This window comes from Cataglyphis hispanica, chromosome 13, assembly GCF_021464435.1.
Source record: "Cataglyphis hispanica isolate Lineage 1 chromosome 13, ULB_Chis1_1.0, whole genome shotgun sequence".
Taxonomy (NCBI): domain Eukaryota; kingdom Metazoa; phylum Arthropoda; class Insecta; order Hymenoptera; family Formicidae; genus Cataglyphis; species Cataglyphis hispanica.
The window spans coordinates 5,163,255-5,189,920 of NC_065966.1; the positions used below are offsets into that span (position 1 = coordinate 5,163,255).

Here is a 26,666-nt window from a genome sequence, read left to right on the forward strand (position 1 = left end):
TCGAGCCTTTCTGATGTAAAAGAGCCGCTAAACATAGAGAAGGCGCGTGTATTTTTGCAGGAATATCGATTGCGCTACTTTAATTCTGTACGAAGCGAGGGCGATTGACTTGCCTTCAATTGCGGACGCATTTGATCCTGAATTCCATTAGAAGACACATCCCTAAATCGTAATTTCTGCGAATCGATTGTATTTTTCCGCCCTTTATTGCACGCAATAATATAGTATATTTGACTATATATTTAAAATAGACAAATATTTTTAATATCTTTTTAATTATTTCCCAAATCAATAAAAAAGACAGAATATATATATATATATATATATATATATATATATATATATATATATATATAAATAAAATAACGGGTGAAAAATGTTTGGTATACGGTTAACATAGAATATAAATAAAAGAATATGTATAAAATACTCGATATCGTTTGAGCCACAAGGGAATTGAATTGTAATGGATTTCTCTCATCGAACAGCGTCTCGAAAAGAGGATGCCGATTGATTTATCGATACGTATTGGCCGGTACAAAGCGAATTTTTGAGGAAGTTGCGCGCTTACCTTTAATCGCCACTGCCGCATCGGAAATGTGTCAAGTTCTTGAAATCCGCGAAACGAACGGAATAACGTAAAATCCCCGGGTTGTGTGCGGTCGACAGTCGATAACGGGCGCGAGGGGCTTTTTGTTCCGCTAACGCGTCGTGTCCGACGAGGCCGGGGCTTTTCGAAATCGACGTGGTGTCCTTTTTGTGACGGATGTCACTTTTGGCATCGTGGCGCATGGTGAACTTTCGCGATGGTAGACGGATTTTTGACGACAACCAATCGGTGAAACGACCGTTCCCGGACGAGGAAACAAACGTAATTTGAAGGTGCCCGGACGCGCTCAGCAGAATTTATCGTAATCCGATTCTTTTCTCGTGATTATATGCCAGCACTGTTCTAATGAAGAAATAATATTGATTGCACTATTGATACAACAGGCTTATAACTCATTATTTATTAATAATAATAAAAATAAAAATATATAATAATATACAATATATAAAATATATAATAACAAAAATGAAAATATCAATAATGAAAACTTGTAATGGAATTGTATATTTAATATATAATATAAAATATGTAAAGGATGATTTAATTTTACTGCAGCTTTTATTACTGCAACTTTTAATTAATTTTTTAACTTATAAGATATGTGTGACAGATTTATTTAAATATTATTTAAAATTATACAAACAATTCTACACTCTTTTTAGCTGCACCTACAACATCGATCGAAAAATGATTCCAAAAAAAGTATCGCAACTGCGATTCAGCGAGAAAGTGAAAAAAAGCCGATAAATCACTATGGCAGATAAATCGATCAAAAAACATCGCAGAAGCCACCCGCAGCGTTTTGCGGAAAAATAATCGAACGAGAGCGTGATTATTTATTTTTCACGCGAATCTGCGAGGTCGAACTTTTCTCTGAGCGAGCGCATCGTCCGCGTGAAGAAAATTTCGAAAAAATTCACGGAAGACGGGTGGGGAGGGGGCGGAGGGGGGACAAGCGAGAAATCGGATCGTCCGTCCGCGGCGCACACTCTCTTCTCTCGTCACGGGTTCTGACCGGTGTCGAATTTTTTTTTCTGTTGCAGAGCCGAAGAAGGAAAAGACTGAACAGAGTGCGAATGGCGCGATATCGCCGAGCACCGGCGGCGGTGGCGGCGGCGGCGATTCGTCGGCCGCAAATATGGGATCGACCGGACCGGGGGCGCCGGTCTCGGGTCCGATCCCGGATTCCGGGAATCAGCAAAAGCCGAACAGGCCGAACACCCTCGACGCCAGGGTGGTAGCCAGGAGGCTGATCTTGTACGACAGTGAGTACACAGCCGCGTGTGCGTCCGTTATTCTCGCGTATCGATCGACCGTCGTCGTCGTCGTCGTCGTCGTCGTCGTCGTCGTCGTCGTCGTCGTCGCCGCTCAGAGAAAAGTTCGATGAAATGGATGGTATCGGCGAAGGCGTACACGTCACGCGAACGTATCGATTTTACAACGAAGGGTGAAATAATGGGATTGGCTCAAGTATCGGTAGACTTGAAGGATGGGTAGGAAGAAGGGTGGCGAGAATAACTTTGCCGCCTAAACGACCTAAGAGTTTTCCCATAAACTAATAATATATAAAAACATATGTTTCCTGCAAAGTTTTTTTTTTTATTACATTCTAGTGGAACAATTAACAGCTTTGTTTATAGAATACTTAATTTGGCATTCACATTTACTGAAATGATATTATTTATATTTTTGCCTTGCTTATTCCGCGAGTTTATTTGAATTATAATTATTCGAAAAACTTTTTTCTCGTGATGATTGTATATAAAAAGTTTGCGAGTAGATCAGGCGGCATAAACTTGGGTTTATATTTGTTATCGTTATGCAACTTGTAGAAACTTTCGAGCAAGAATTCTCTCTCCAGCCTGAGGATCAGTTTAGAAGCAGTAATAGCGTTCTTTTATGCGGTAACTCCTGCCGGACGAAGAGCGATGAGTCCTTGCAAATTCGTACCACATGAATGCAATTATCATCGAGCGTATCACAGAAAGTTTCATTATTGGATTTAGTTGTCCCTTTAACAAGACTCTCGGTATTATTTATCTTTACCAACGTTTACAATTTAATAACATTTATTAAAGACCGAGAGAGATCGATAAAACGCAGATGTATTGAGATGTATGCGCGAGCCGTATCTGTATCTCTCTTTATTTAAAAATATCCTTTAACTGCAGTAAAGAGTACATTAAAATACAAATTAAAATTCTCGAATATTATTACGTTTTATTGCTCGTGTTACCATATGGATCTTGGTACTTAAATATTAAACTTCCATTTAGTGAATATCGAATATTTAATTAATAAATTATATCCATTAGAATACACAATTTCAGAAAATTAATATTATGTTTTAATTATTGTTTAAACGATATCTTTTTTTTTGTTAAGTGATTTTTTAGAAGAAAAATTTTGTTTATATTTTTTTAAAGAAATCTAAAGAAAGACAGAGAGAAAATAGAATTTTTTCTCGAAGAAATAAACTTTCGAAAGAAAGTTCTGTGCAAATTCGAGAACATTTATTATTCTCAGCATTATCTGCTGTACCAAACTAATAATGCCGCGTACACTATTTAGGGAATATATTTATTCAAATAAGTTTGAGATTTTAATGGCTCTACGATACTTTGCGCACAATGTTAATTTATACAATAGCATTTTGATGATATATTGCTTAAAATTTTCTCTACAAATTTCGACCAAGCTGAAATCAAATATGTTCAAATATGCGCTCATGATCAAGCGTGACCGGACGGTCCTCGGAGGAATGCGTGGTAGCCAAAGTATCTCGTTGGTAACCGCCTGGAACTTGGTCCTTTTGTAAGTCAGAATTTAGGTGCACGTCGTTATCAAATGGCCAGCAGCGCGTTGCATGCAGCGAGTTATTTAACATTCCAGCCGATACCGATCGCGAATATAATGACGAGCCATTATTCGTGAAAAATACGGTCGGTCTTCTTTATTTATCTCGGGACGAAAAAATTAAATTTTGAAGAGAAAAAATAACTGAAAAAAAAAATGGGCCGCGTGCGCGAATTATTTAAGAGCGGATGGAACGCCAAATTAAAAATTCCGCGCGGCAACCGGATTTAATAATAAACAAATTCGGCGAAGAGTGATATATTTCGCAAGTTTCTCCTCGCAACTGCAACGGACGCGGCATTCGTTCGTTTGCCAAGATATCATTGCTTCTGCATTGCGATGAATCATGTTTCTCGAAACAACTAGCGTGGGCTTGTGAGGAACGCGTTCTCTTTTTGATTTGTATTCTTACTTGGATACAATTCATTCGAGACGATTATCTGTCATTAGTGTTCGTATTTTTTCTGTTTTATGTAATAATAAATTATAATAAATTAAGCGGGCATACTCGTTTGAGCTCTCGAAAAATAAGAATATTTTCTTGCAGCGCAACAATTTGATAAAAGCTTTTAATTTTTTACTTTTAATATTAATACAATATTATTAAATATTTAAATGAAAATTTTTAGCTCGAAAAAAATTTTTTTTAAAGTTGTGCGAATATATATTTGCAGATTTATATTTTCATGCACGATGCATGAAAATTCGAGGCTACGTTTGATGAATTGACTTCAAATTTTGCATGCAAATTCCTAATAAAATTCCGCATCTGCTAAAACGAAACCATTTTTTAATTTAATTCCTCATTTTTTGTTATAAAAAAATGAATTTCTTCCAAAAAAAACGAAACTTTTTTTAATATACCGCCATTTTTATATTTTTTTTAAATTTTAAAAGAACGCTTGGATAGCATAGCTATTAATTTGTTTAATAAAAAACCATTTTTTTTTTTTTCAGATATGATAAACGAATGTTTTCATGCACACCGTAAAATTAGAGAAGCTCTGTAAATATTTGCACAATTAAAAAAAAAAGTTTAAGCTAAAAATTTTAAGTAATTAATAATATTATCTTAATATTGTAAAAAAAATTAAAAATTTTTATCAAGTCGTTACGCTGCAAAAAAATTTAGAAAATCACTCATTATTTAAACGGGTATGGTCCCTTAATAAATTTCTCTCGTTCGTAATTTTAGAAACGTATGATTATCTCGACGTACGTATATCTTAATTCCCGTCTTCCCTTCTACTTTCAGTGGACAAGAGGGTGCTGGATTCTCAGGGCGCCGACAATCAGCAGGTCATCGAGAGATGTTACCCGTTACCACCTCAGAATACCCTGATGCTGTCGGAGCTCCCGGAACCGCCGATTCCGCTTAGCGAAATCGGTCCTATACCACCCCCGCCCATGTTTAGCTCCCCGAGTCCTACTTTGCTGGCGAGACAACGGCAAATCCCGCTCTCAGACTGCGAAGATGAGGGTAAGTGTCCATGATAAAATTTATTATAATGCGATGAGAAGAGCAATTGTCATCATATGAGAGAATCTCTCTCTTCGACGCTTATTAGAATCTGCTGTATTAATATTTTAAAATAAATTAATATTTTTTTAATATCGATGATACGCGTTTGCCCTTTCATTCACATTTCGATAGTCTTACACGCAATATCGCGATATATCAAGTTATAAAATAATATCTGGTAATGAGACGCTTATTATTATAGAATTATTAACATTGTTTATCTCATTAGAGTTTAATTTTATCGTTAATTATCGGTTTGCGCTAATTGATGATCGCAATTCCATGTTGCATTGATGTATTTGCATCTGTGATGATGTATGCGTGTCAACTGAACATCCATAAATCAACTCCGATATAACTTGTCGCGTTTAATTGTATTAAATCGGAAAGAGCAATCAACGCGCGCATGTTTGTTTATTTCAATTAATAAAAATAATAAATCTATTATGCATAAATCATTAAACTTGTCCACTTGAATCCTTCGAGCTTCGATGAAATGATGAAACAACCGTTTCATCTTTTTGCGCGCAAATTCGAAACTGCTAATAAAAAAATATTAATATTATTATTAAATATTAATATAAAACATATTAGTTAATCTCACGATTTCGCCTGCCGTTCGATAGATGAGGAAGACGTCGACGTGGAGGACGTGGACGTTTCCATGTACGTCTACAGGATTTCGCAGCCGGATCCGGCGATCGACACGTCCCGCGTGGAGGAGATACCGGCGAAGGAGCCCAAGTTCCACGCCGTGCCGCTCAAGAGCGTCCTGAAGAAACGGGGCACCGGAAGCGGCCCCGGCACGCCGCAGAACACGCCGACCCAGGAGAACAGGCCGCTGACTCTTCGCCAGGAGCTCCACGCCTCATTCAAGTTAGTGCTCTCATCCCTCTCCCCTCTCGCGCTAATATATAAGAAAGCCGCTTTACAGTTGCTCGAGTATATCCATCGATGCGGAAAGTGTTCGCGAAGAGGAACCAATTTAACTTTATCGAAATGATTTTCACCTGCACGTGTTCGTTTATTCGAAGGAGGAAAATCATCGAGGTTTGAAATTAATAATAATAATGCTAATCAGAAATTGTAATTTGCAAGATCCATTTTAGAACACGATGCTTTTTAAAGTGGACCTTGAAAGATGATGGACTTGCTCCGGATTCTCGGATTGTAAAGCAATTTTAAAATGCATCGGCGTCCTTTGCATTTATTGCGATCATTGAGGATGCTCGAGGAACGGAAACGCTTTGAACCGGCGTTATATCGCGTTGCAATGATCGTAAGGGTAATTAGGAGGCGAAAAGCGCGAAATGAATGCAGAGCACGAGTATTTACGTTTTTTTTTCACGAACACTTCGCATCGAAACTCGAAACTCGCCGTAAGAACTCGGGCGCTCTTCGAGAGCCATCCAGCGCGAATTCGCCGGGATAATTCGCTCTCTACACCGGCTTTTCTTTAATTAAAAAGTCGTTCTCGATTGCCTTGTTTTCTCTCGCGAGTCCCGTGTTGTTTGATATCGAAAACACCGCGTCTGCGAGCAGGCTTCGAGTACGCCTCGCTCTATCTCCCGTAGTATTATTATTCTCGGCCGTAATGAAAAGAGTATAAAAAGTGGACGTCGAAGAGCCCTGATTTGTTCCGGACGTAGCCCTTTAATTTCTCGTCTCGTGCTTGTAGTTTTTTGCATCTAGCATCCCCCGCTTGAGCGAATACGTAATAATCTCTCGGACGACGTTAATCTTCATTTTTATACTAGACTGCAAAAAAAAAAAATACTTCATTTAACGACAAATATATTTTTTGTATCTCACATTAATGTGATTCTGTAAGAGACGTTAGCATTTCTTTTACGACGAAATTCGAAATGCGAGACGGATTATTGAAGGGAAACGTACGCTTTTTCTCTCTCAGGCGAGTAATCATGGAATGTACTTCGTGCACCCATTCGCCATTAACATGTCAGTCACTAGTAAAGCATCGTATTTTTCTTATGCTTAACCAGAAGGCCACCGTTGAGGCCTAGGATGAGAATATGGTAATTGGGCATTGGTTTAATTAAGCATGTGTGCGAACCGATATTATTGTATATATTATACATATATGTACATATATATACGTATTAAAGATATCTTGTCCTGTTTACGTGTTTCGCGGCGCGCGGGTTGATCGCGAGAGAACCAAAATGTTCTAGTCTCCTTTTTTTTTTTCTCTCGGTGACTCTTTACGCGAGCGCCGCGAGCATGATGGCAATGTTCGAAATGTCTTAAGCATGAGAAAACCTTAGGGAAATCCATGAAAAATTCTCTCAGCCTTACGCTTGTCACGCCGCATATACATTCGATCACGCACGGACACGCGCCGCGTGTGTCGAATATTGCGCGAGATGGGTCGAGCTTAGTTAATTTTCCCTCTCGCGTGATAATCGATCGATCCTCGCGGGTCATGCGATCCATCATTAGTCGACGGTATTGCTCGCGGCTTATAAGTCGGATAATTAAGGCGAGGAAAAGAGAGCGTCGAGAGTAACTCGTCATAATTATTTCACTCGTGTGAGTATATATATTTGTTCTTTCCACATATCTTTCATATATTTACATCTGATTATACATTTTATATTTCGATATTTCTTACGTCTCTTATTTATTTTTAATATATACATATATATATAAAGCATGTGACCTTTTCTCCAAATATTAATAACTGTAATTACTGCTATGATGTATTCCACTTTTGAATATCATGTTTTAACAGATACGGATTGCAGAAACTTTGTATTAATTAAGTTATGAATTTATCTTCTTCTCGTTTGTAATTTATTTTCCGTTGTCCTGCAGTCTGTCTGTAAGACATCAGAAGAGAACAAAATGTTATCTTGCATTTTTAATTATGACACAAATTTATCTCTCAAGATTATACTTATCTGTGGAAGCTTTCGAAATTTAAAAATCTCTAGAACGCCTTTATTATATGTATATAAATATTGAGACTTGGAGTAATTCTGTATAGATTCGCTAGACGAGAATCTTAAGTATTCAGTTATTACGAGAAACGACAGTCGACTGCCGGTTTTTGTTCGCATCACATTATTGCAGCTTTGGCGCTTTAAGCTCGCCGGCTTCTTAACGTTGTTGGAAAACGCTTCGAAAATATTTGGCCCGAGGCAATTCGCTTCTCACGTTACGCACTGCGCTCACGAGAGAAGAAGTTAAAAATTTAGTGTAAAAATGTTGAAGCAAAAACGAGACATAATTGGTCCAGAGACCGTTGCGTGCTTTGAGATTTCTTAACGATTTCTTTCAGGAAATCATTGCGATATTACTAGTCTTTAGAAACGTGAAACGTAATCCAACGAGAAAGTCTTGTCAACGTATTATAAATTTAATATTAAGAGAGGTTCTTATGATAAACTGCCGCGAGAAGAGCAAATCTTAACTTTTTCCGAAGAACATTGTGTACACAGTCAAGAGTGGCGCTCGTGCTAAATATTCGTAAAATGTTTACAGTCTCTAAGAGCACTCGAAGAGTGAAGCATTTTATTCTTGAAAGAAAATCCACCGCGATAACTTGAAAAGTTTAAATTCAAAAATTCTTGCAAGGTAATGCGGACCGACTCGAGGGAAATTGCAAACTCAATTTAAACACGTTGAATGCCGACTCATTTTAATTAAATTCATGATTATTATAATCCTTCATTCTAAATGTTTATAAGCTTACGTTCAGCGCAAAAAGAACTGTCGGCGCAGTTAAAAAAAAAAAAAAAGAAAAAGCAAGCAGTACAAATCGCAAACAAGATTCATATTCGCAATTAAAAGGAATATATTAATTTCTATAATTATGACAATTATGTTATCCGCTTTCGCTAAATTTTCGCAATAAATTTTCCAGCGCAGAAACCTCGTCGTTCGCACAACACGAATGCGCGGCTGGCGCAGAGAGCGAGTAGTGCAATCGCGAATAAAGTTTACGTACGCGGCATTCAACGTGTCGAACGGGTAGCAGCCGGACTTGGACGCGAATGTCTGTCGTTTCACATGGCGTGTCCCGTTGTTCTCCACTCGACACATGTCGCACACCACAACTATGCATCTCTACCCTATTCCGTCCGGGCATATTCCCATCTCTTTCGCATCTCGTTCTCTTGTAGCACCGTAGAGAGTAGAACATTGGTTCATGTAGCGTCAACCAAGCGAGAACTATCCGAATGTATTAACAAATTTTGCACGTGTCGTGTTCCTCGTTCTTTCAGCAGTCGACCGGTTCGATTCGGCCTCGCTTTGCCCTGCACGTTGGAGAACAAAGAGAATGCACGGCCATATGTCATCAGGGAAGACGTGGATGGCGATTCCGGCGACGGACAAGTCCTCTACAGGGATGATTATGATGACGAAAAAAGTAAGTTATCTTCGATTTTATTAAATTTCTAAATTATAAATTGTATTCCGCGATATAATTCATAAATATATATCTATTGATTTGTGAGATCATTATAATCATAATATCATATATGTTCGCGTATTTATTTTATCATGCAATCGCACATTAATAAGAACGCAGTCTAATGCACAGCTGTTAATTAATATAGTGCATATAAATAAAATATAGATGAATTAAATGTAAATAAATTATTAACAATTGGAAATAAAAGAACCAGCTATGTTATAATATATCTTGCTTAATTAGTTAATTAATTGTTATATTAATTATGTCAAATTGGCTGTGTAAACTACATATGTATAAAATATACCTCAAACAAAGAACGTAATGGGTGAAGCTGTACTCATTACGGCACAGTTTCTCGCGAATTAATAGAATGAATAATTCTGCAAAGCTCGATTTTTTCCTCGATACTTTTGCCTTTCGCGGCGCTATCGACTAGGCAGATTAATAATTTTATTTCGCTCCATTTTCGAATTTTAACGAATTCGCTACGCATTACGAAAACATGCAGTTCATATACCAGTGAAAATCAATCATCTCCCCGTGGAAATATGCCGCGACTTTTTCAAGAAATCGCATTAAAATTCTGCCGCAGTCGCTTAAATCACGTGCGCTTGCATACACGAGTGTACATCGCGATAAAAATGCAGCTACGCGAAAGGCCACTCGGGGCTATGTTTATTTCTCTGTCGCGATATTTTCATCGAAATACGAGGTTTCAAATTCTCGACGTGAATGAACTTTCGAACGTATTCCTAAATAGTAATAGAATTCCGCGATAAAGTTCGCGTTTTGCTCCGTTCTCCCTTTTTGCGGGGAAGAAGAGAGAGACGCCAGAAGGACCGTTCTATAAATCTTGAAGAATATAGTTTGGAAAAAAGCCGAGTCAGTCGCAGCTGCCGGAAGAACTTTGCGGAACGCAGAAATAAAAGAAAAGAAAAAAAAAGGAGCTCGGAGAGCTTGACGGACTTCAAACATTTACGAAAGGAGGAAAATTCATAAGAAAGTGGAAATTTTGACGTGCCAGCGCCAGAGATAATCAATATGAATGCTCTTTAAAAAATTTGAAGTTTGTATTTTCGTGACCGGAATTGAATCTAATGTTCATTCCATAAGTATACTGATTGCAATAATTTCTTTTTTTTTATATATAAAGATAATTTAATTATCGAATGCTTCTCAAAGTGAAATATCGAAAATTCTATAAATATTATTACATAAATTTCTTATATTTTTTTCGAAAATATATTTACTTTATATATTTTAAAATAGAATATTAATATATTTACTTTATATATTTTAATATGTCGAAAATTCTATAAATGTTATTATATAAATTTCTTATATTCTTTTCGAAAATATATTTACTTTATATACTGTAAAATAGAATACAAACGCGATTGTAAATAACAGCACAGATTTAGATAACCCGCATTTTATTTATATGACATAATTTACATAAATGATGCAATATACAAGAAAATAATCTGTTAGATGAACGCTTTATCGCGGATTAAATGTCTCGCGGGAAATTCACGCAAATTGCCCAACATTTTAAATCAGCCTTCAACGACCGGACTAATTATATTCGCGCCGGGTCGTACGTATGTGTGTAGCGGACATTTGAGAGGTTTATATTAATCCCCGAAGATAGCTGGCAACTTGCTCAGTGTATTCCTAGTCGTTCTTTAATCTGGATTTATTTCGCGGGGCTTCCCGCTCGCTAAATTATTATCAAGCCGCGTAGGAGTGGATGATCGTAAAGTTACTTTTTTAAATCCAAGCTGATCTCTTAAAATTCATATATTTGCTCTAAAATTCATTCTCGCGATTGGAGAGAGAGAGAGAGAGAGAGAGCTCGACAATTTCCGAAACACGTAGTGATCGTGGCGATCCGGGTCAGTGCGAAAACGAACGATAATTAATATCGCCGGAATCCCGATTTCGATTACACTTGGAACACGTTTCGGACGCTTTCCGTATCGAGAAGGAGAAGGAGGGGGAGAGAGAGTGATGACACGATGCTGTCGATATGGACCGCGTCGACGGTGTCGATCGTCTGCGCCTCGGTCGAGCCAATCGAACACTCCCCGCTGTTGTATCGCAGCTTCAGCTGCTCGTCGATCTTGGAGGGTAATTAGCGATGGTGACGTGCGATTGGACGCAAGATTAATTAACACCAATGCGCAATTTAATAATCGTTTGTGCGAAATTCATTCCGGCTCTCTTAATTACATCTGATTATTTTGTTATCCTCTTTAAATGTATTTTATCTTATTTACGATATTCTTTAACGTTTCTCTATCGCTGGAATAATCAATGAATTAAAGATAAAAATTTGATATCTTCTTTTTTGACAGGCCGTTTGGCAGCCAAGATCGCGCGCAAGGAATCGCTTTCGCTCAAACTCGCTCTTAGGCCAGATAGACAAGAACTCATCAATAGAAACATCCTTCAACTGCAGACGGATAATGAAAGGCAGGAAACGAAAGAGGCAATTGGTGCCAAGCTCATCAGGTGAGAAAATTGTCCGGTCACGTAGTGCCTATATAATCACGTCCGCGAGATTTTCATTTCAATATGAAATATGATATAAGATGAAGTCTCCGTAAAAGTCAGCTCAAAATTGATATTAAAATGAGAGGCTTTGTTATTCTTCTTGTAACTAAATATTCGTATTCCAAATTTGACGTATTTAATGTTATTTTTCGATAATAACAGATGCGCGCGTCTTTTTCCGGAAATCGATTTCTTCCCCTTTTTTTTTTATCGGCATCCGCCTGTCACGATTGATCAGGCTCGCCTGAAAACGAGCTTGAAATAACAGCTGTCTCTCGAAAAGATTACGCGGGGATAATGGGGACGAGTGGTGTCGGCTGCGATGAATCACATTGTTTGCACAAAGTGGATGCCCCGTTCCCTCCCGCGCGAATCTCCTCTCGAAAGAAGATTAAAGTGGCCGATGAACTTACACTGATTCACGTGCCATTCTCATTTCAGGCGGCTGAGCATGCGGCCGACTCAGGAAGAACTCGAGGAGAGAAATATTTTGAAAAGTAAGTTTACTTCATCAGTTCTCTCTCTTTAATTTCGAGCAACGTCCTCGTGAGGATTTTTTTGAGATCAATTTAAATTAAAAAAAAAAAAAAAATGATTAATTTGTTAGAATTCAAAAACTATATACGTTTTAGCTTGATATGACAGTCTACTCTCCACGAAGATTGAAATTAAATGTGTGCTTACTTCGTTAAGTCGAATGGAATTAAATTTCGAGTTGCAACGTTTCTTTTCAGAGCAAAGTCCTGCCGAGGAAAAGAAGCAGAAGGAGGAGAAGAAACGATATCTCCTGCGCAAACTGAGTTTCCGACCCACCGTTGATGAACTCAAGGAGAAAAAGGTAATTAAGTGTAAAAAGTTTTTTTTTATAAATCCTTACAAATTTTTGTTGCGCTACGTACACTCTTCAATATTTCACGATATTTCGCGTAGATTGATTACACATATCGACTGCAAAAAATATCGCTGAATTTGCATCAAATCGATATTTTATCATATCTTATTTTATGGTGCTATTTTTTGATAAAGGGTTAAAGGATTACGATAAAGCGCTATAAAAACGAAAAATTATATACCTATCTTTTCCGTTCTTTCTACAGATTATTAGGTTCAACGACTATATCGAGGTAACGCAGGCTCACGATTACGATAGAAGAGCCGACAAGCCCTGGACGCGGTTAACTCCGAAGGACAAGGCTGCCATTAGGAAGGAATTGAACGAGTTCAAGAGTTCGGAGATGGCCGTTCACGAGGACAGCCGACACCTCACTAGGTACTTGACATTTTACGAATTTCTAGCAAAGCTTGAAAACACAGTTTGCTCCGAATCAGCATTTTATTAAGATAACTCTGAATGTGTAAAAATTGTAAGAAAGCATATATAACATTGTATCAGCATTGTAAAAATTGGACGAAAGCATATATAAAGAAATTGTCTTGTATTATTGGACATTTTCAACTCGATAAAAAAAATTTGATAATTTAATACAAGCTCTCTGAACTTAAAGATTAAACCATAAAAACTTAGCTTATTAAAATTTTGGTAATTATATCACATATTATTGAGACATTACTGATATTTCATAATTGGACTAATATGTTTTTAATACGTTTCCTTCTTTTTATTTTGCAGGTTCCATAGGCCATGACAATTGCAATGTGTTGAGGTGCTACAGTGTGGTGCGGGTATACGTGAAGGTGCAGTGTGGTGGTCTCGTGTTGAGGCTGGATAAAAAAAAAAAAGGTATCGTCGCTCTTCTTTCCGAATTTAACGGAAGTGCGGAGTGCGCGATAAGTCCGATTTGGTGACGGTGATTACTTTGACGTTGCTGCGTCGTGTCGCCATTCGTCGTTGTCGCCGTACATCATTCACCGGCACTTCCTCCGTCATCGTCATTTACACACGTCAGCGGCGAGCGCCACCACGACGTCGACGAAGATTGTGATAGGGTGATTCGCCGTCCTTGCCGAAGAGGATCCGGCGGATCGCTCGCCGATTTCTTTTCTTAAGGGTCGTTCACACTCGTGCTTAGCCGCGCAAACAGCTCTTCGCGATTTCCGATACCTATCTAATCCTTTTATGTCTTTTGCGCCGACTCGAACGACGATCGTTGTAGTGCATGCGTTGAGAGGCATCTCTCGTCATATATTCTCAATATCTTCAAAATATTGCGATAATTATCTTGAAATTTTGCGCGGTAAATTCTAAAATAGATATACTGCGCGTATCTTCTTCCGTATTCGTTGAAGCTTAAAAAACTAATATTTATCTTCAGATCTACTCTTGAAAGCTTGCCGTGAAAATCAAAACGCTGTACAGAATATAAATAAGACTTTTTTATAGAAACGTGGGAGTGTGTGTTCGCGTTTCGCTGAATAAAATCAGAAGTCATTTCTGATGGTATATCGTGTCTCATTCATAATTGATGTTTCATGTTATGAATTTTATAAATTGTTTTATCTCTTTGTTATGTACAAATTTAAAAATCACATATGAAAATGTAAGATTACGTCTGTCACGAATGTTTTAATGATAAAAAGATGATACGCAACGTGTGTCACACGCATATATCGCGATGTGTGAAAATGTGTAGATTAGTCACGCTTATAAGATTAAGATTAAGCGTGAGACTTTGGCATAATTCCATGGAGCGAGCGCGCGTGTGAACATACCCTTAAACGTGTCAAACACCATTTTGCAATCAAGCTAGCTCATCAGTGTCACCTGGCATCATTGTAAATGTAAATCGTTTCAAATTTCGAGCCATCATAACGCGTAGATTATGTGATACGTCTTGTTGATATCACTAAAAAAAATACTCGAATTCTATAAAAAACGAATATTCAAGATGAAATACATCACATTATAAGCGATATCTCGTAACTAAAGTCGTTGTGAGTTGGGTTTAGTTGAAAAAAAAAATGTTTTAGTATTAATATTTTTATACGTTGACGAATATAAAAGGCAAAGATAAAAAAGAGTTTCCGCAAAATAATTTTTCGGTATAACTCTCGTTTTTAATGATTAAGAGTATATTCGGCTGATGTCCGAAAATGTGATTTACGATAATTCTATGTTCTCACGATTTTGGCGCGATCCGTGGGCAGAATATTCATTGCTTATGACACACTAACATAATTGCGTGCATAATTTGTTGAGCTCTTCGTACGCGTCGCGCGAGGAATGAAAACAGCCATTCATTGTCTACGACAATCGGTCGACTGCTCGATCGACATAATAACTGTTTTCCTTTACTGCCAGGTATCACTCTCTCGTAGAGCTGCCTTGAACAGCAAGCGCTTACGATTATCTAAAAAAAAAAATTAGATATACTCCGTTTGCGGAAAATCAGAGATGCATTGTACAATATAACTTTGTACAGGAGTATACATAGCGTGTACATTAGTGATTATTATTATTATCATCATCATCATCATCATTGTTACATCTCTCGATAATCTCGCTATAGGGACACGCTCTATAGTTTTCGTTAATTTCGATCGCGCGTGCGCGTGCGCGCCTTAATTGCAGCGATGTTAATAAATTCTTTAAGAGCAAAAATACACGTGTTAGTTGTTGTTCCGTATTCGTCGAGTTTCACAATGGTTTCGCAAAAATAAATCATGAAACATATCTTCGATAGATACAATACATGTTTGTTACGCATCTCAAAAAATGCATTATTGGTCTATAGTAATAAAGGAAAAATATATCAAAATCTCGAATCTCTTTAATAGAAGTTTATTATTAATATATACTCGCAGAACCCGGAACATCAACAATAATTAGTCTGCTCTTTGTAAAACCAATTTGCTGGATCAACAGTGAATCCGTAGTTCTAGTACTGTCTATAATACAGACAAAAAAAGAAAAATTGAATTAGGCAAAAAATTAGAGTTAATTAATGTCGGTAATGACCGGCTTGTAGTATCTGAACTCGTTCAGCCCATTATTCTCATCGCGGGGATAGAACGAGAAAAAAGTATTTAGATTCGCAGCTGATCGAAAGAACGAAGTCAAATGATAGAAAAAAAAGAAAAAAGAATAATGAGAGAAGACACGTGCCTCGATATGCGCGATGTCTTGCACGCTTATCTCTGGAAGCTTCTTGCATCTCCTCCCCCGCTTATCTTTCTCCAAGTTTATATAAAACCGACCCTCCTGCTCACGTCACTATTGACGCAGAGATTCGTCGTCGATCATCCCTCCTTATTTTGGAGAATGGCGAACGGAAACAAGAGAGAAAAAATTGTGAGCTACGATCTTGCGCGACGCGCAAATCTATAGCAGTGTTGAGTAAAAAAAAATCGTGATCGATATTCTACTTTCCTCTCCTCGTTTAGAGATCCTAGTTTTTAACGATCGTCCAATGGGGTGAGAGGATCGGTGTGTAACGTGTCGATCTTTCTCTTAACCCGTCGGTGAACTCAGCTGTTCGATATTAATTCGTCAACTTCGAGGTCGTCGAAGGTAAAAAGGACAAGACACCTCTACCTTCGGGAAATACCACGAAGAAGTACGTCATAAGGAACGTCATAAAATAATAAGCAGGGAGATTAAAGTGTCTCTCTCGTTCCATTGGTCGAGCGCTGTGGCTACCATGTAGTCGAACAAATATATCCATTTCCGGATTGTCTGGGCCGGTGTGAGTGCATACCCGTGCGTAAGTGTATGTATGTGAGTAATGCGCAACGAGAGATTACGAACAAATATTTTAGGTAGAGAGTGGTCGAAATTTGAATGAAACGTTTCTGCCAATAGCCCTTTTTTTTCCTTGTGCTACGTTCGAGAACGTATTTTTGTGCATGTGTCATATATTTTCTGCATACATTTCAATGTAGCAGATATCACTTGAATCATATAGTATATATAAATCATATAGTAAGGATTCAATTACAAAAAAACCAATTGTTTTAATATCGAAGTATTATTAAAAAATATCGATAAAGGTATTTATAACGGCGGAGAGATTAAGCGCTCTTGTTAAATTTTTGTGAGTGTGAATAAATAACAAAATCTTTGTTTTTTTAATTTAATTCCATAATTGATTTTTATTTAATGGGAATTTTAATTTGAAATTAAATTGGCTATTTTCAAATAGGGCAACGTTTTGATCCATAAAGAGACGTTCTCGAGCGTAATCTAATTATCTCCACATCCGTTCGAAGCGTTCACTCTCTGAGAATAAAACCAAGGCAAAAAAAAAATAAAAGCACGCGAAACATCTAATAATGAATGATTATGTGTACATATTAATAATATATATAAATATTTAGTAAAAAAAAAGAATCCATTCTGCTACACGCTACGCGATATTACGCAATGTGTATGTATATATATATATATATAAACGGTGAATACTTATATTAATTTTTAGATAACTACGCGCTCTAAATGCAAACAATACACCATATACATATATAAATATTATACATATAAATATATATATATATATATATATATATATATGACGCGTACAAGCAGTATGTGCATTTTCCAGCACAGATAGATAGTTGGTATTTTGTGTACAAAACTGAAAACAATTGTTGGACATTCTCTGGATGGCCGCGCATCGTAAACGATGAAGATAAAGGGGATGAAATTACGAAATTCGAGTCTCCGTTGCAATCGCGTTGCCGAACAATTATATGACGAGACGATCGACGACGTGGAACGGCACTGACGCGCGTCACGAACCATCGACCCGTAGTTACTTCATATATTGTCGTCTATCATCTGAATGTAATGATATTATCGTCCGTGCTTAGCGTACTCTCTCTCTCTCTCTCTCTGTCTCTGTCATTCGCATCCTACTCGACGACGTGCGTCCGAGCCGTTCCCCTTTTGTGTCGCGCATTAGCGACGTTTATTCTGCAAGCGAATCCGCACATAAATATGAAGAGATCAATCGGCTGAATCCTTTAAACGATTCATACAAATTTTCAACGAACGTTTCCCTCTCTTCTACAAATAAAAAGTAATGTTTTATCTGTATAAGAAAATATATATATAAGAGTCTCGCGTAATGTTTCCCACAAGAAACGTGGCTATGAAGTTGTTTGGCGATTTGCAGAATAGTCCTGCGCGATATCCGTAATAGTGTCGGGCTGTAAAAACAAGTAACGGAAGTGAGTTTGTCGTAATCACTGAAACACACACACACACACACACACATACAGACGGACAATTCTACTTGTATTATATTATCTTACGATAGCGAAGCATTGTAACAAGAAGAAGAAATAATAGCAATTTAAGGGTGAACGTGAGAGGAGAAAAATGCATGAAAAAGAGAGAGAGAAAATGTATGTATGTGTATGTATCATCGAGAATAGTGGCGCGAACCCATAGTTCTCCAGAGGGGTTTTCCGCGATGTTGAGGAACCCTGGAGGGATTCGCGATCACGAGCATAGGCTTAGGGCGCTTTCACGCGGGATACTCGTAGACATAAACGTCGTCAAAGGGAGGAATCGTCCGCGCGAGAGGAACAGATAGGTCGGCCCGAGTATCCGGCCGCAAGGGCAAGCAGCCTAGAGATTTTTACCAAAATGACTCCACGCCAGATGATGGAGGTGGAAGCAGTTATAATTAGATGTAATCTCGTTCTGTTTCACGAGCGAAAAATCTCCTTTCCCACGATCTTTTGATAAGAAGCAGCGATTGTTGATAAGCAGCGATGTGCGAGAAGCGTTCGCTTTTAGCGCGATCTCTCGCGAAGATCATTTGCCGTTCCGTGTGATCCTGTGGATCTTATCCTCCGTTTGTTCCGTCGATCGTACGATCATCGAGATCGCGTTTCCTGGGAGGTGCGATGGACAAACTGTCGGTCCCGCCTTTGTGCAGGATGAAATAATCCCTCTTTAATCATCGCGCGTTTCATCTGGACGCGGAAGTCATAAGATATTAGATCATTGAGACGTTAGTTAGAACAAGCATTCTCTTTGAGGATAATACGCGGAAGCGCCTGAATAATTACCTCGTGCTTAGCGACGTAACTATTCGCGCCTCGCGTTTCCCCCCCGCACGATTACGCATGCATTGTTCTTAAGAAACGTTAATTCACGCGCGCACAAAACGTGTTTCTCTTTTTATTGAGTTTGTCCGTCGACATTTCCCCTTAACGTTGTTCGATTCAGGACACTCGGACAGTGATGGATTGCTGACGCGTTGCACGGGACTAATTTGGGAAAATTGTATTATATATCGAAACCGAAGGATCCTCTATATGTAAGAATAATAATGTATATATGATTATATATATATATATATATATATATATATATATATATATATATATATATATATATTATACACGGTAAAATGAATTAATTGCACTCGAGAGAGAGAGCAGTTGCCCCTTGATCCAATGAAAAAAAATCGAGGCGCATCGAAAACCGGACGAAAAATGGAGAAAGAAACGAAGAAAAAAAAATTTATACGCGCGGATACGTATTAGAAGAAAAGAGATAGAGAGAGAGAAAAAGCACATTGTTCTCGCATTCATTTCGAAAAACGCTGCGTTCTAATCCATTTTTGTTTCGTTGTTAGTTTGTACGCACTACGATTATCGCAATTTATTGTATTATCGACGAGATACTGTAACAAACAAAAAATACTGTTAACTATTCTTAAAAAAATTAAAACTTTTGTAAACTGATATCATTCCTGGGGTCGGCCAAGAGTTTACTTACTTGATGCTTCCTTTTCAGGTATTTGAACCTGTTCCTTCCGATACGAGCTGCTACATTAAACTTACACACACGTGAAGAAAAATAATAAATTAAATTAAATTTTTGATCAAATTAAATTGTCATTCCTATTTAAATTAAGCAGTTCTGTAGTTAAGTTGTAAGAAAGTTAGGGATCTTTTTGTTTTTTGGGAAAAAGGATGGATTAAGAAATTTTTTAGAGCAAACAATCACTGAAATAGAATAAAAATCAAGATATTTCTGTTCAATATATTATTAATGTTATCACATATTGTTATACCTGAGTAATGTATTAAAAGAGATTGTATTTTTTTAAGTCGCTTAATTTGAAATTCTCTATTTGAGATTCATTAAAGAGATTATAATATTCGACGAATACATCGCTCCAAATATTAAATATTTATATAAAAAAAATTATTCTAATGCAAATTTTATCAAAAATAACTTTGTTACGTATGCATTATACATTTCAAAGCAGATATACACACGTGCTAGTGCTTTGAAAAATATATATAATATGCACGAGAAAAATATTTTTTATAAAAGATATACATATAATCAGATAGAGAATGATAAATATCATTATGAGATCATTGACTTGTCCGCGTGACGTTACTACCTCCTGGAAACGACTCAAAATTTGGAAATTTGTCATCGAAAGAATCCACTTTTTGTTGCCGTGTTTCTCGCCGGTTATTCACTCCTAGAATCTGGAATGGCGATTCCTAAACATGATAAAAGATGCCAAATAATTTTAATTATTAATTCCTATTCGAATTTATAATTAACAAAAAATTGATAAAAACTCAGTCTTGATTTAATCTCCTATCGAAATAAAATATACATCCAATATCTTTTATGTTTTAGAGTAATAGTTTGAGCATTCGATTTAAACGTGTTATATACTATGTGATGGAAAATTTTTACAATTTTTTTTATACTCTCAAAAAGAGCAAAAGAATGTTACGTTGAGTAAAACTTTGTATATACGAAAAATTATTTAAATATTGTTATTCTATCTTAATGGTCTGGAAAAGCGAGATTATTATGTGTCATTATTAATCACCTTTTTTAACATATAACTTTGAATATCGTAACCCATGTAAAAAGCGATCCGTTGAAGGCTGAGAAGATTTCGGAGCCTTAGACGAGGCTCCGGTTGTAAGAGCCGTTTCAGAAGATCCCTCGCTGATGGTGAAATATCCGCATTCGCTGGTAAGGTTCCTGGTACGTTCGCACAATTCAAATCATCTTGGTCAGGTACATAGTCGGACGATAAGGTGGACGGATACTGCAACAAAATTGACATTTGCATATGACTTTCTAGTCTATAATATGATTCTCTCAAAAATGATAATTTTATCATTATTGACTTTATTTACAAAAATATTTTATTATTATTTATGCTATTTTGTTATTTATGATATAATATTTTATAACATTATATTAACTATTTTAATTGCTGGATTCATTAATACTTTCATTAATACAAATCAGAATTCACAACACAATTTTTTTATTTTCATTCGATTAGAAATATATTGAAATAATTATAATCGATATGAATTTTTCTCCTCGGGGTATCGCGACTAAACGGCGCTACGAATCGAGGCGAGATTTAATCATTAATTAACTGTGCGCGCACACACACATACAGGCACACCCGCACTCGGAGGACCACAAGGTTTGCGGAAGGACTCCGTTTTTTTTTCCTCGTCGCGGCCACAGAGGCGGGGGAACCATAAATATTCACTTTTACGAGAGAGAGAGAGAGAGGTAAGAGTCTAAAGAGAAGCTATTACCGATGTGTGGATTCCGGCCTGTCTAGTCGCGCTGCTTCGTACGGCCGGCCACATACCACACAGGTACATGCACAGGCAGGGTCAACGGCCACTCACGACCCTCAACCTATCCTATCCGCTTGTTCGCATGTCCCTCCACCGTGTGGTACGACCTCGCACGACCTCGCACATGCCGTCTCGAGCGCGAGCGCGGATTTCTTCGCTCAGCTTTGTACTTGACGCGCGTCGTACGTGCAAAACGGGATTCGCTTGGAGAACATTTTCTTTGTCGTCGTCGAGTTGTCAACGCGATAATATGTGGCGAAAACATAACGCGCGCGTGTCCGCCGCTTTGACGGAGGAATGGCTTTCGAACGATGTAAGACGTGATTCTATCCGCACGATTATTCGCAAGTACGTATCTCGTTTTACGCAATCCTCCCGGACAAATGAGGCAGAGGATGCTTTTTAGAAAAAAGCTTCCCCTCTGCTTCGTTTATAAAATAGTGTCTTAGATTATTCCCCATGAACTTGGGATTGTCCTCATTTGTATGTAAATGCCGAGCGCAAAAGGCGACTTTGCGGAAAGTCCGATGCCAACGGCTTCGGACATTCCGAAAGGAGATGCTGCAGGGAAACCACGTTCCTTTCTTGTCCACGAAACGCGTAGTTCTTGGAGAAATTAATGAATGTCTTTCGGTAAAGAATTATTTGGCGAGAGGCTTCACTGTTCGAATTTTATTAATTTCCATATAGATTCGCTTCTGATCCGCTTCCTCCGGCAAAATATGCGCACACTAATCGCTAATTAGCCTCGATATTACGCCGCGTGATTTTTCACATCGTTGTTTACAAGCGAACGAGAGGTGAGGAGATATCCACCTGACGCTTGTCAGGTCGTTGGACCACGTGCGCGGATCCGATCGCGCGGCGAACGGGATATTTCAATTCGATCTCGGCGAGGGAACCTTGACCGAGAGAATAACGGTACGGAATGATCGCTATGAGATCGTACATAGTAACGTGCGCCTTTTAACGTGCGCCGTCTCCTGCATAGACTGGCCGAATCGGCCGCCTTGTCGGCGCCGCCGCTTCTAGGCAACCTTCAACGTCCGCGAGACGAGGAGGTGAAAGAGTATCTTGAAGACGCGACGTACGAGCGGGAGCAACGAACCAAAGCGCCACGAGAAATTAATCGTCGATCGTGTCTTAATTAATTCTTAATTTTAATTCGTACTTTTCTTCCTGACACTTGAGTCATTCGGCAGTCTATATTTGAAAGACTTGCGTATGTACCGTGACGCTTCGAGGTATTTGTCGTTTCTCAAGATACAGACGTGCGCAAATGAGCGTTAATGAGCGGTTCGTGGTTCACACTTAGATCAGGATTAAGACGTGAGGATTGAATTACAGTCGCCGGTACGTTTCACCGAGACGTAATTTCGTCAAATTGTACTTCCTGCCACGTGCTGCTGATGACAGATTCTACGTACGAAGCGAAATCAATTACGAACAGACGCAAAACAGAGTGATACTTTAATTTCTTGCGTATCTCCATCACTCCGTTCGTGTGCGAAATCAAAGAACGAAACGATATATGTATATATGATATGTAAATATATTTATATATATATATATATGTTATATGCTAAATGTAGCCGCTCGGCTAATTGTTGAACAAATTCAAGCTTCTGTGCGACTCGAGGATGTTCATTAGCACCATATATGCTATTTGTTTTTATCTTCTACATGATCGTACTTTTCGTATACACTTTTGTCTAAAAATAATATATAATATAGTAACAAAAAATTTAGAAAATGTATGAATCCTGTTTTTGGATGCCTCGAGTATTCAAATTGCTTGTTTAAGATATTCTTTCTCTCTTTTATATATATTTATAAAATTTATAATTAAAATTTATAATATATTATTATTTATATATTTTTACAATCGAATATTTATATATTTTTATAATTGAATATTTTTACAGTTTTACGATATATATTTTTACAATCTTGAGATATAAGAAATGTTAAAGCGTTCTATAGTTTCATTTCGAATCCACGGAGTATCCACGGAGTTTCTCGTGAGAATCTTTCTGTCTCACGGAAAGTGACCATTATTACGGTAATTAAAGCACGGGAATGGTCGAGAAAATAAGAACTTGCAGATTTGCAGATCGAAAAGATTCTCTCCATTTGCAAATGTAAAAACGTGTTTTTCCTGTCGTGGGAAAAAATGTTATCGCGTATGTTATCCGTAAGAACAAAAAAATATCTTTTCGGGTCATCTTGTACACCAAGTACAGAAAAACGTTACTGTGCGAAAGATTGATGAAGTATTTGCGTGCGAGTGCGAAAAGGGTATTTTTTTTTCTTGCATACTCTTTCTTACTATTTTTCTAACTTTCTTATTATTTTCCCGAAGATTATTTCTTGCTTATTATTTATAAGTTTTATTTATTCCATAATCGCAACTGATTAATATTTTTATTAATTGATAATATACCTAGCCTAAAATTTCCCGAAATTAATATAGGATTAAAATACTAATAAAATTTTATTCGAAACGGACGATAACCGATAAAGTGGCTTCCTCCATCCGCAGCGCGACGCAATATTAGCATCACGCATCATGCGTCGAAGATGCGTCGAGCGGATGTCACGAAACGAAGAGGAAGCTCCAAGATTGGCTTATGCCATGTATCGTATTTGTAATTATGTGCTAATCCCCGCACATGAGCGAGAATAATTAAGGATTTGTCTGCAAGAATTAGTATCCATTATAATTTTTTTTTGTCATAATTATTTCGGATTTATCTTTTCCTAAATTATATTTTTCAGAGTTTGAAAAAAGCCATATCAATTTCTCAAATCAATAAATCATTTAAAAATGAAATACGTAATACGAACATGAATGCTATGAATAAAGATGAGAGCATTATTTTTATTCGTATCCATCAACGATTTATAAAATCGTGTCTACGAGATTTGCGAAAAAGAAGAAGGGCAAAAATAAAATAAAAAAGGCTCGATAACGCGATAGAATAAAGAGTATAGATTTCACAAAGATAGACAGGAGCAAAAAAAATCTTTAATGTCACATCCAGGAACACAATTGCGAAGAATTCGTTCGAGTGAACAAAGGAGGAATCTAATCGGAGATTCATCGATTAAGTCCCGACTCGAAAAACAATGTTGAGTTATTAAAAGAGAGACGATCGGTATTATACGATGCACAGACTTGTTTCTTGTCAATGTGCATCGACCAGAAAGGCCGGTTCTATCCCCTCGGTATGGCAATGACGATGTTCTGTCACGGCGGCGTTCCTGTGCCGCCGAGCAAAAGGTAAAATCTGCAAATAGAAGCCGGCAATTACGAATCCTCTTCACCGGTATCGACACGACGCGAGAACACCGGCGAGGCTTTGTATTGGACTCTCCAAATATTTTAGCTCTCGCGCCGTAATATATGCCCGATGTTACACCGGAGAGAGATTACGTAAATCCTCTTAGCTCGAAATTGAGCAAAACACAGAATAAATCTTACAAAATGCGCGCAGAGAAAATTTCATCTATAATAAAAAAAAAAAAAAATAATAATAATTATACGACGAACTGAAGATGACATAAAAATATAGTTGATTAAAGATTGAGGCAACGTTCTCAAGAGTGATGCATACGTTAGAAAATATCTGTCCACACGCAACACTTATGCTCGCATGTACACGCGTGCGTTTACTATAAATAGATTTTATACTCGTATCATCAAGTCTTTAGGATCAACTCATCTTCTTCTAACAGTACACGCAATTAGAGTAGCTCAATTACACGTTATATTCATCATACCGCAATCAACGCCGATATATGGAGGGAAAAAAATCGCGAAATCGGAAGAGAGGCTAAAGGAAGACGACGAAGCGTACAAGATAGGGGGAGAAAAAGAGGCACAAGGAAAGAAAAGCAGAATGTAAGCAGCTATGCGGGATGGAATAAGGAAAAGAGGAAGAAAGACTGGTCTCGCGGTTAACGTACGGTTGACATTAACTTCCCATTAACCGTCTGTCATTAGACGGGAGAGGTTCCCGAAGGGATGAGGAAAACTCCGAGGGAGGCCCACAGTGCGAGCTGGCGCCAGGAGTAATCGCCAGGGCGTATTAAACGCCTTCGTGTAAAAACCGCGTGTGCAAATTCCCCATGGCTATTTATAAAATCACCTCGCGGCAGCCGCGATAAAATATCTTCGTAATGATGCTCGCGATAAGGAGGAATAACACGTCCTTCGACATAATCGGATAGTGGCATTGACTCGTGACCCTCTTCTCTCTTTCGGAGAATTTAAATATTGGCACAACTTCTCGTTTCTTTTTTTAGTGGAAAAATTAATAATCTTCCTAAAATTTATAATGTCTCATATCTCTTGTAAAACTTCCAAGTACAAATAAATTTTTGCAAATTTTATTTAAAAAGCTCTCTTATATATACATAACGCTAATAAAGTTTAAACTAGTTCATAAAATGGTCAGTTATATCTTGTCTACAGATGTGCTACTCATGAAAGGTAAATGTTCCATATAGATTTTACAAACGATTGAGAGACAATTTTCCGTGATAAATCATATCCGAGTAACGGCTGATACAGATGATCCGTCACTTCTTTCAATCGTTCTCTCTCTCTCTCTCTCTCTCTCTCTTTATTTCCATCCTATCATCTCACAGCTGAGAAAGAGGCCGGTTGACGTTTACGTACAAGCCGGCAAAAACATCGAAAAAGGAAAGAGCAATGTGGAGATTTGAGCGCAATAATAATCATGCAGAGTCTAGGTATATAATAATTATCGCCGACCACATCGGCGGAATTCTCTCGTCGGTCGCTTATACGTGATAGCAGAAGCCGCATATTTACCACGCGGGCAGTAATCTATGATCTATAAATAGTCTCCGGCAGTGGCAGAAAGAGAAAGAGAGAGAGAGAGGAATTACGCCGCTTCTTCGTATCGAAAGAAGAAAACTAAAGGAGCAAGAGCCGCGTAATTACACGGTGGAAGGAAGATAGCGGGTATAACTTGCGCCGCCTAGATTGCCATTCCTAAGAAATGGAACGGCCGTATCCGTCCGCCAATATCCATTTGCTCTGACTGGATATTTAGGATCTATAAATATCGAGAGAATGAAGAGGGGAGGAAGACGAA

General features: G+C 37.8%; 2 protein-coding genes across 12 annotated transcripts in view; one reads left to right on the plus strand and one right to left on the minus strand.

Moving 5' to 3' along the window:
- The window catches only part of LOC126854217 (phosphatase and actin regulator 4B), a 203,850-nt gene extending 184,209 nt beyond the window's left edge, over positions 1-19,641 (plus strand). For 7 of the 10 annotated variants that reach the window (XM_050600728.1, XM_050600731.1, XM_050600722.1 and 4 more), the window contains 10 exons: positions 1,654-1,875; positions 4,722-4,946; positions 5,615-5,864; positions 6,992-7,024; positions 9,236-9,381; positions 11,787-11,943; positions 12,427-12,482; positions 12,720-12,823; positions 13,083-13,255; positions 13,616-19,641. In XM_050600728.1, the coding sequence (XP_050456685.1) occupies positions 1,654-1,875; positions 4,722-4,946; positions 5,615-5,864; positions 6,992-7,024; positions 9,236-9,381; positions 11,787-11,943; positions 12,427-12,482; positions 12,720-12,823; positions 13,083-13,255; positions 13,616-13,631 (1,382 nt within the window). In that variant the 3' untranslated portion in view covers positions 13,632-19,641. The remainder of the gene's footprint in view (positions 1-1,653; positions 1,876-4,721; positions 4,947-5,614; positions 5,865-6,991; positions 7,025-9,235; positions 9,382-11,786; positions 11,944-12,426; positions 12,483-12,719; positions 12,824-13,082; positions 13,256-13,615) is intronic. The other 3 variants (XM_050600726.1, XM_050600727.1, XM_050600729.1) reach the window with 3 other exon arrangements.
- Positions 19,642-19,928: 287 nt separating this feature from the next.
- Positions 19,929-26,666, minus strand: part of LOC126854244 (serine/threonine-protein kinase S6KL-like) — a 44,584-nt gene continuing 37,846 nt past the window's right edge. For both annotated transcript variants that reach the window (XM_050600785.1, XM_050600786.1), the window contains exons 9-10: positions 20,760-20,984; positions 19,929-20,418 (exon numbers count right to left, since the gene is read on the minus strand). In XM_050600785.1, the coding sequence (XP_050456742.1) occupies positions 20,284-20,418; positions 20,760-20,984 (360 nt within the window). In that variant the 3' untranslated portion in view covers positions 19,929-20,283. The remainder of the gene's footprint in view (positions 20,419-20,759; positions 20,985-26,666) is intronic.